The 10,425-nt window shown below is 51.3% G+C and overlaps 1 protein-coding gene across 1 annotated transcript in view; it reads left to right on the top strand.

The window, feature by feature from the left end:
• The first annotated feature begins 1,162 nt into the window (after positions 1 to 1,162).
• LOC112882273 overlaps positions 1,163 to 10,425 on the top strand; it is an 88,029-nt gene continuing 78,766 nt past the window's right edge. Inside the window, exon 1 of the mRNA XM_025947286.1 lies at positions 1,163 to 2,383. Coding sequence (XP_025803071.1) covers positions 1,166 to 2,383 — 1,218 coding nt within the window. The 5' untranslated portion in view covers positions 1,163 to 1,165. The remainder of the gene's footprint in view (positions 2,384 to 10,425) is intronic.

Below are 10,425 nucleotides of genomic sequence, written 5' to 3'. Positions count from 1 at the left end.
GTCAGCTGACCGACACTCGGCAAATAAAATATTTTTTTGGCTGGCTGAGAGGTCCTGGCGGACAGTCCACCAGTACTGGCGGACAGTCCGCCAGGACCTCTCGGGGTCAGCCAGCAGAACTTATCATTTTTCTTCCATCCAACTATCTCTTCGTGGGCCCATCGTGTTATGTCCGTGGGAGGCTGTCCAAAACCCTCTATACCTCTTGGATGAAGCTCCTCTATCTCTCTTCATCCACATAACACAACTAGCTCCTCTCACTCTCTCTTCCTTCCCCACGGACAACACCCCCCATTGCCCCCCATTGTCCGTGGAGCCAAGGATTCGGTTCCTCCGCAAGGTCCACGGCGAAGGAGCCCCTCTACAGGCTGCAAGAACCTTCTCCCCTCGTTTCCAATCCTTTGGAAGCACTTCCATTCATCCTAGGGCAAGAACAAGGTATATGCAATCCTCCATCGATCTCTCTACTCGATGCATATCTTGAGGAATGCTTTTAGCTATTGTTTCCTGCTAGGTAGAGCGTGCTATTCCTTGAAAATCTTGAAGAATGGATGGCTAAATCTTTAGTTCACATGTTCATGTTCATTTCATAACCTAAACCTTTATTCAAGTCGATCTCCCAATCTATCCACTCATTGTTGTTCAAAATTTAAGTCTAGGCTTCCATTATCATCTAGAATGTGCCTACAAAGTTTGAGCCCCATTGGATCAATTCTTGACGTCACATGTTTTTGCGGGAACATTCAAAACCGAGAGGTCCTGGCGGACAGTCCGCCAGTACTGGCGGACTGTCCGCCAGGACCTCTCAGTCTTGATTGTTACTGCATAATCCTTTGTTTGTATCCACCCGTTCTTTCATTACTTCTAATCAAGCAGTATACTTCCTATACATGTACAGATGGTGCATGAGAGGAGGACCAAGTTCTTGCATGATCCCGTCTCCAACTCCGATTCCGATGAAATTGAAGTCGTTCCTCCACCTAAGCGCAAAAGGAAGCCAACGCCCAAAATTTCAATGAGTCGAGCTGGGCAAATGGGCGGTCCTAGCCATGCGGCACCCAGGCGTAGCTACCAAAGAGCTGCTCAACCACAAGGTGATGTGCCTCAAGAGGAGGTTCCTATCTTTGATGAGTACCCTCCACTCCAACCCTACCAGAAGTATATCATGCACAGACCGGAGTACACAAGGATCAACTTCGGTGACCCTGGAGTGAAGCGAGTGGATTACACCACAAAGCAAAGAGGTGCTGCATTTAAGGAAAGAAAGGAAAATCCTTATGATTATGAGAAGTACATCACGGATAGGAGGTTTTGGAGCAAATTTCAAGCTGATTGGTACATATCCGTCTTTATTGAGAAGAAGAATGCTATCACCGTCTCCAAGTACATCAATTGGGATGAAATGAGTGAGAAAAATAATCCAACCTTTGACTTGGTCATACGTGAATGTGAGAGGAAACACCTCTATGAATTCTTGGCCCTCAATGAAAATTGGAACAATGAGTTGGTTGCTCAATTTTGCTCCACTGCTTGGTTTGAAGGTGAGGGCAAGAATTCCTTTATTCACTTCAATCTTCAAGGGCGCGCCTTCTGGGTTTCATACAAGCAATTTGCTACTATCCTTAAGCTTGATGACACTCTAGATGAGATGGAAATTCACGATGACATCAATCCAACGGATGAAGCTCTTATGACTCTCTATCGGGATGAGGATCCGGATATAGCGACGACTCATGGACTACGTCCATATATGGAGATCATGAACAGGATATTCCGGGAGACCTTGACTCCCAAGAGGGGTGATCGCACCAAGATTCATGGTACGGTCAAGAACCTTCTTCTAGCTATGGACTTTGATCACCCGCCCTTCAGTGTCTTTCACTTTTTCTGGACGGAGTTGAGGTACATGCTCCATCATGGCAGTAATCCAGTTATCTATGCTCCATACATTCAAAGGATGATTAATGCCGTGACTGGAATGGAGTTTGGATATGATGCGGTCCATGCCCCATATTGCCCACAGCCTCCCAAGGAGCAAGAGTTTCCACCAGAGGGCGAGTCTCCCCCATCAGCTCACTCTCCACCCCAGCCCACTATGGATATGCCCTCCACCTCGGCGATGCCTTCCTCTTCTAGGACTCGTCCTCGCAGGAAAGGCAATGCCTTTATTTCTGGCTTGAAAGCTCTCTTCAAAGTATGCCGCAACACCAACGATGTAGTTCGTGCTCACGCTCGGGCAAATCAGCAGAGTATCAACAGGATTGAGCGCCACCTTGGCATTGAGGAGACGGATTGGCCCTCATTTCCGCCTTCTCCTCCTAGGGACTTTCCAGCTGCGTGGGAGCATTATGATGTAGGTGATGATGATGATGATGATGAGGAGGAGGATGATGAGTGATTACTGCTCCGAGCTTCCATTTGTCTTTTCTCTTTTTGGTGTTTGATGCCAAAGGGGGAGAAGATTGTATCCTAGCATTCCTAGCATTCTTATCTTTCCATCCTTTAGAGTCGTTGTGAGACTTTGGATCTATGTGAGACTTGGCTTGTATCGTATTTGAACTAAGTTGGCTTGTAATTTCTAATTTCTTTTTATGAATGATGTTTGCATGGTTGTGATCTTATTGCTTTTCTATGTTTGTGAAATCATGTGATATTACATTATCTTGGTTTTATCTCATCATGATGCTTTGACTTTATTTGGTTTGCTCATTATGAAATGAAGCCAACCCATGCCTTGAACAGAAAAATGCAAACCCGACGATTCGTTAAAATTGGAGAACGGTACCAGTTCAAGAAATGTGGTTCAAGCGAAGATAATTCTTTGTTTTATATTTTCTTTAGTCTAGGTATACCGTACTATCAAGGGGGATGTGGAAAGTGTGTGGTAGAACACAAATAAACCAAATCCGGAACCCATGCATTGAACAGAAAAATGCAAACCCGAGTGGTCCTGGCGGACAGTCCGCCAGGACACGTAAAAACAGCCTAACGGCTAGTTTTTAGTGAGGCTCTGTATATATCCCTTCGACCCCAACGGGAAATCCACGCTGCCAAACTGCATAAGCTTAGCCTCAAGCACCTTCTAAGCACTCCAAAACTCCCCAAAGTGAAACCCTAGCTTCCCCACTCCAAATCCTTGGTCTAGGGTTGGGTTTGAGCAAGATCCAAGCAAGATTCAAGTTCTTTCCCAAGAGATTCACCAGCTTTGCCGAGGGAGCAAGATCCAAGCAAGATTTAAGCGATTGTTATCACTTTTTAAACCATTGTGATCGCTTTGGCTGATCAGCAAATGAGGAGTCCAAATTTCTTAGCCTCAGTAGCCATGTAGGCCCAGGCACCCCGCGCACGCGTGCAGCAGGAACTGCCGCAGCGACCAAGATGCTCATGTTTTTCCATCAACGTCGCGTTAGCTAGATGCTTCCTGTGCGTGAGAGCTTTTGGGTAAAGGGCTGCTCCATTTATGGCTTTATTATCACAATATTTCCCGATTAACAATGCAACCTCTTCTATCGCTCCTAGTAACAGATGAGTGTGAAATTCACCAGTGACACGGACAAAATTTTTTCATTGCCTGGATAGAGAGTGTGATGTTGTGTTGTGCAACTTGCTTGCCAATTGGATGCTCACGTGATAAAGTTATGACTATTTTTTTCTCGTATCCAGTCCAATAATATATATATATATATATATCATAACGGACATCACATGCAGTTTATATATATATATGACAATACACATTACACACATTTCATATATGACAATACTCATACAAGTCCATACAAATTCATACAAAGTTCATACAAGTTCAAATGTCCCGAGCCAGCATAAATGAACATATACAGTCCATACAAGTTTGGAAACGTTCATACAACTCACTGGGTCGGCGGCGGCGGCGGAGGCGGTGGCGGCGGGACAAACTCGTAAATAGCTTCTAAGGCATAGTCCTTTGCTTCAGAATCTTCAAGTTTCAAGAATATCTGACGCTGCTCCCAATTTAACCTGCATAAATTTAGAACAGAACGAAGTTCTTTGCCTTTGAAACCACACCTCATAGCTTTGTCACAACAATTTTCCATACTCAGTCGACCCATGAAGAGTTGTGCGGCAAATTCTTTATCTTCCATCAGGTTTGAAAAACGTTCACCAAAGCTTGAATCTGACTTGCCACTGCTGGTGGACTCTGCGTTGCATGTCATCTTCATCTTCATCTTCTTTCTGGGATTAGGCTCATTGGCTACATTATCATTGTCTACAAGATGTGTCGGCGGGGTCTCGACGACATAGTCAGGCGTAACATAGTCAAACACTGCCGCATATGTGAGCCAATGCTCTGAAATATAGTGCTCACCCGCCTGCATAAACCAAAAAAACTTGTGGATTGGAAGGGTATTAAGATTAAGCTAAGTTTCGGATTATGATATGGATTGCAATGCTTACCAAATGGAGTTTGACATCATTTTCCAATGCAGTAACATGTTCTTTTATATCATCGATACTCAAGTTGCAACCCACAACTTGTAGAGTTCGTGCAACTTTTTCCAGTACATCAGGATCAGTAGCTCTCCACTGATCCTTACTATCCGCAAACTTTATGTTATGCAAAGAAAGAAGGATTCTTTTTCGCGTGTCCATCGGATCAGTTAGAAACCTACAATTTATAATCCAGCTTACTTTTGACTTTCCTGTTCAAAAATAATTATAAGGATGCAGACAAACTTACATTTCATACTCCAGCTCTATCGGTCCACTTAATAATATTAAAAAAAAACTTGCATCAGAACTATTTGGAAATGTGCAAATAATTTCGTATACAAATTATAAGGACAACTAAACCTTGCAGGTGAGCTTCCACATGATTCCGACTGGGTGTTTTCCTTAACCCTTGCAGGTGAGCTTCTTTTCGACCGGGTGTTCAACTGAAAGAATGAGTCAATAAGTCATTGGGAAATTTGTATGCAAAAAACTTGTTGGATATTTGATTTAGTCCCGCCATGAATCAAGCCAACTGGACCGATTAACTTTGGAACACCTCAATTCAACTAAAACAAACCTGTGTTGGACTGGGCCTTCGAGCTGAGAGCGGCGGTACAGTCGAACACGATTCCTCAGTTGACACTGAACCGGACATACAATGGCTAGTTGTTGAAACTGATGGAACGAAGTCCTGCCAAGAAGGAAATAAAATCCATATACATTATGGATCAATGCACAAAAAAAGAGATGTCTTATTTTCTAAATACATAGCCGAGAATAATATCAATTGCATATGATACAAGTTTTTATGAACAAAACAACGTGTAATGGCGTAGGTCGAAAACACAGATTTAGGGTCTCATATGGTCGAAAACACAGATTTAGGGTCTCATATGGTCGAAAGCTTATCAGCTCAAAATTGTTTGCCCCCCAAAAAATACAAGTAGCAATACCTATATATTGAACAAGTACAGATCACAGTACCAGATTGCTCTATTCTCCCAGTTACTCAAGGTGTAAGCCAACCCTACTTAATTCTGGAAAGTCATCATGTAGTTGGCCACAAGGAGCACTCAGCTGATATCACAAGTGCGAAAGGGGTGTTAATTGTTGACTAAAAGCCCCAAGACATGCCTATGGTAAGTTTCTTTCGGTCTCACAAGTTATGAAAATTGTGAGAGCAACATGACAGCCAAAGGTAACAGACAACAAGTACTCTCTGCACAGCACAAAGAAATAGCGGTCAGTCAGAACTGAGGCGTCCTGGCGGACAGTCCGCCAGGCCCTCTCAGTTCTGATTGTTACAGCATAATCCTGTGTTGTCTCCACCCGTTCTTTTGTTACTTCTAATCAAGCAAAGAGAAAATAGGGAGGTTATTAAAAAAATCAACATGCCTTGGTTACCAATCAGTCACTGAAGAATATAGCTTCTTGCTGGACCAGCCTTTTTTAGATAATCAACCTGAAATCAACATGCATAAGGTGGGATGCGAGTGGTAATGGAGAAACAAGTAGCGAGATCTTTAAAATGAATGACTTGTGTGCAACTACATTGAAAAGTCAGAGGCAGACATTCTCAGCACACGCCGGGGGCGGGGCCGCGGCGGCGGCGGCGGCGGGGGCGTAGGCCGGGGGCACGGCTGCGGCGGGGGCGCCGGCCGGGGGCCGCGGGGCGGGAGAGCGGCGGCAGCGCGGGCCGGGCGGGGCCGGCCGGGGCAGCGGGGCGGGAGAGCGGCGGCGGCGCGGGCGGCGGCCGGGAACGCAGGCGGGGGTGCGGGCCGGGTGGGGGCGCGGCACGGGCCGGGCGGGGGCGGGGGCGCGGGCCGGGGCCGGGCGGGGGTGGGGGCGCGGGCAGGCGGGCGCGGGCGGCAGCCGGGAACGCGGGCGGGGGCGCGAGCCGGGGCCGCGGGGCGGCGGAGCGGCGGCGGCGCGGCGGGGGCGGCGCGGGCGCGGGCGGCGGCCGGGAACGCGGGCGGGGGCGCGAGCCGGGGCCGCGGGGCGGGGGAGCGGCGGCGGCGCGGCGGGGGCGGCGGGGGCGGCGGGGGCGCGGGCCGGGCGGGGGCGCGGCGCGGCGGGCGGGCGGGCGGGCGCGGGCGGCGCGGGTGCGGGCGGCGCGCGGCGCGGGCGCGGGCGGCGGCCGAGAACGTGGGCGGCGGCGGGCGTGGGCGGCCGGGAACGCGGGCGGGGAGCGGCGGCGGCGCGGCGGGGGCGGCGGGGGCGGCGGGGGCGCGGCGCGGTGGGCGGGCGGGCGCGGGCAGGCGCGGGCAGGCGCGGGCGGCGCGGGCGGGGGCAGGTGCGGGCGGCGCGCGGCGCGGGCGCGGGCGGCGGCCGGGAACGCGGGCGGGGGCGCGGGGCGGGGGAGCGGCGGCGGCGCAGCGGGCCCGGGGGTGGGGGCGGCGGCTCAATCGAAAATAGCGGGGCCGGGGGCGGGGGCTTTGCCGAGTGCCGCGGATCGGAGGCACTCGGCAAACATGGGGTTTTGCCGAGCGCCAGATCTAGGGCACTCGGCAAACAAGCGGGTTTATCTCGCCCGCCCACCGCACGCCCGCCCACGCCCGCCCGCACGCCGCCGCCCACGCCGCGCCCACGCCCACGCCCACGGCCGCCGCCGCCGCCCGCGCCCGCCGCCCGCCGCCCGCCGCCCGCGCCAGCCGCCACGCCCGCCCGCCGCCGCCCACGCCCACGCCCACGGCCGCCGCCGCCGCGCCCGCCGCCCACGCCCGCCCGCCGCCGCCCACGCCCACGCCCACGGCCGCCTCCGCCCGCGCCCGCCGCCCGCCGCCCGCGCGCGCCGCCCACGCCCGCCCGCCGCGCCGCCCACGCCCGCCCGCCGCCCACGCCCACGCCGCCCGCGCCGCCCACGCCCGCCGCCGCGCCCGCTGCCCACGCCCACGCCGCCCACGCCCACGCCGCCGCGCCCGCCCACGGCGCGCCCGCCCACGCCCACGCCGCCCCGCCCGCCCACGCCGCGCCCGCCCACGCCGCCGCGCCCGCCCGCCCACGCCACCGCGCCCGCCCACGCCGCGCCCGCCCACGCCCACGCCCGCCCGCCGCCGAGGCCGTGGGCTCGCCGCCCCGAGGCCGCTGGCTCGCCGCCCCGAGGCCACCGACGCCGCTGCTCACACCCCGACGCCGCTGCTCCCACACAGCAGTCTTCCCAACGCCGTCGTCTCGCCGGGGAGCGCTCCTCCGGTGCTGTCGCCGACCGTCCGTCCGCCGCCGGCAACGTCGCCTCCAGTCTAGGTGACGACCCCGCCTTGCTAGTACATAAGATGATTGCAATGCTTGTGAAGTATGTGTTCGCGTATGCCCGATAGATCTACCCCTTGTGGATTGGAGATTTGAAAAGGATATTAAAAGGAAACAATTGCTTAATTATAGTAATGATTTCGGAGTTTGTGAGTTAAGAAGTGAGCTAAACATTATTGACTCTAGGAGTGGTTGAATGAAATGTTGCACACCTGCTTGGCTAGTAGATAATTTCTTATTTAAGCAAAAGAATCTCCAAAATGATGCATGCTTTGTTTGTGAAATCTCGATTTCTCTTGGTTGTTGATCTAAAGTGGTAAACTTTTTTTAGGTTGGCTTGAAAACTGTGTTTTATTTGTGTTCTGCTTTGTCTCATATGCAGCCAATCATCCCTCTAAGATATCTAAAAGTTTGGATCAATCCCTTGGAATGAAGGTTTTTTGGCTGGCTGAGAGGTCCTGGCGGACTGTCCGCCAGTACTGGCGGACAGTCCGCCAGGACATGTCTCGGTCAGCCAGCAGAACTGAGCATTTTTCTTTCATCCAACGTATCTCTTCGTGGGCCCATCGTCTATAGAGACTTCGTATTAATTTAGTTTTACTAGACTTTTATCATATATAATTGATAATAACTAGTTTTCGTTGTGTATAGTAGACGATGGAGGACCGTAGGTGGATGTACAGTGGTCACCGTAGTAAGAGAGATGTCAGCCCTGAGTGGATTAAGAACACCAATGAATTCTTGGAACAGGCGTGGGGTGAGAATGCTAAAGGAGCGGCTAGAATTTTCTGTCCATGCAGCAAGTGTGCTAACAGGAAAAGACAAACACAGGATGTCATGGGGGAACATCTCTTCCTTAATGGATTTACGCCAAACTATACCCGGTGGATCCATCATGGTGAAGGCCATCGTAGGAGAGAGGACGTGGTCAGACCACGTGTCGAGGATTGTGATGCTGAGGCTGGTGTAGTGGACATGTTAGATGACTATCATGAGGCACACGTTGCTGAAGAACTTGTAGAGAGGAGCCTGAGGGTCCGCAAAGGCGTTTTACGATATGTTTGCCTCAGCACAGAAACCCCTTCACGGACATACAAAAGTTTCTCAGCTGGATGCCATTGGACGAGTAATGGCGTTGAAGTTGCGGTACAGCCTGAGCAGAGACACCTTTGATGGTATAGTGACAGTTATTGGCAGCTGCTTCCAGAGGTCACATCCTGCCAAAGAGTATGTACGAGTCACAGAAACTTCTTCGTGCACTCAAGATGCCGTATGACAAGATACATGCCTGTCCGAACGGATGTGTCCTGTTCAGGAAAGAATACGCGGAAGAAAAGTACTGTCCGAAGTGTAAATCCTCTAGGTTCTTGGAGGTTGACTCTGGTGATGGCAACAAGAGGCAGCTTGATATCCCCGTGACAATCCTACGTCACCTGCCGGCCATACCGAGGATCCAACGGCTGTACATGACTGAGGAATCCACGAAACAGATGACATGGCATAAGAAAGGGAAACGATACAATCCTCACAAGATGGTACATGCATCAGATGGTGAAGCATGGACCTACTTTGATAGCATTCATCGGGACAAAGCCAGTGAGGCTCGTAATGTTCGTATTGCGCTGGCAACTGATGGATTCAATCCGTATGGAGCGATGGCTGCCACATACACATGTTGGCCCATGTTTCTGATTCCCCTCAATCTCCCCCAGGCATAGCATTCCAACGACAGAACGTGTTGTTATCGTTGATTATTCCTGGACACCCGGGGAAAAATATGGGTGTGTTCATGGAGCCGCTGATTGATGAATTGGTCCATGCTTGGGAGGAAGGGTATGGAATATGATCGGGCCACAAAGGACCAACTTCAAGATGCATGTTTGGTATCAATACTCTCTGCACGATTTTCTGGCGTATGGGTCTTCTGCGGGTGGTGTGTTCACGGCAAATTCCCATATCCGGTATGCAAGGAACGTCTTAGGTTCCTTTGGTTGCAGAAGGGTGGTAAGTATGTTGCGTTCGACAAACATCGACAGTTCCTACCTCTTGACCCATCCATTCAGACGAGACATCAAAAACTTTACAAAAGGTGTTACAGTGACAGACCTCGCAAGTCCGATGAGGACTAGTGCCGAGATTCGTCAGCAGATAGATGGTCTCTTGATCAATCCAGAGGGTGGCTTTGTGGGATATAGTGAGCAACATATGTGGACTCATAAGTCGGGCTTGACTCGGCTCCCGTACTATGACGACCTGCTCCTTCCACACAACATTGATATGATGCACATGAAAAGAATGTTGCTGAAGCACTTTGGGCAACAATCATGGATATTCCCACGAAGACAAAGGACAATGTTAAGGCTAGGTTGATCTAGCAATATTGTGTGACAGACCAAACTTAGAAATGAGGCCTCCTGCACGAGGAAAGACATGGAGAAGGCCTAAGGCCGATATGTCTTGAGCAAGCCCCAAAGGATAGAAGTACTACAATGGATCAAGGCGTTGATGTTCCCTGATGGCTATGCAGCTAATCTGAGTAGAGGAGTCAACTTGTCTACTTTGCGAGTCTTAGGTATGAAGAGTCATGACTACCACATATGGATTGAGCGGCTTCTTCCAGCGATGGTTCGAGGTTATGTCCCTGAGCATGTCTGGCTGGTACTTGCAGAGTTGAGCTACTTCTTCCGCACACTTTGTGCAAAG

Source organism: Panicum hallii, chromosome 2, assembly GCF_002211085.1.
Source record: "Panicum hallii strain FIL2 chromosome 2, PHallii_v3.1, whole genome shotgun sequence".
In the NCBI taxonomy this organism is placed as follows: domain Eukaryota; kingdom Viridiplantae; phylum Streptophyta; class Magnoliopsida; order Poales; family Poaceae; genus Panicum; species Panicum hallii.
The sequence above is the reverse complement of the archived record's forward strand: the minus strand, read 5'-3'. Positions and strand labels throughout refer to the sequence as shown.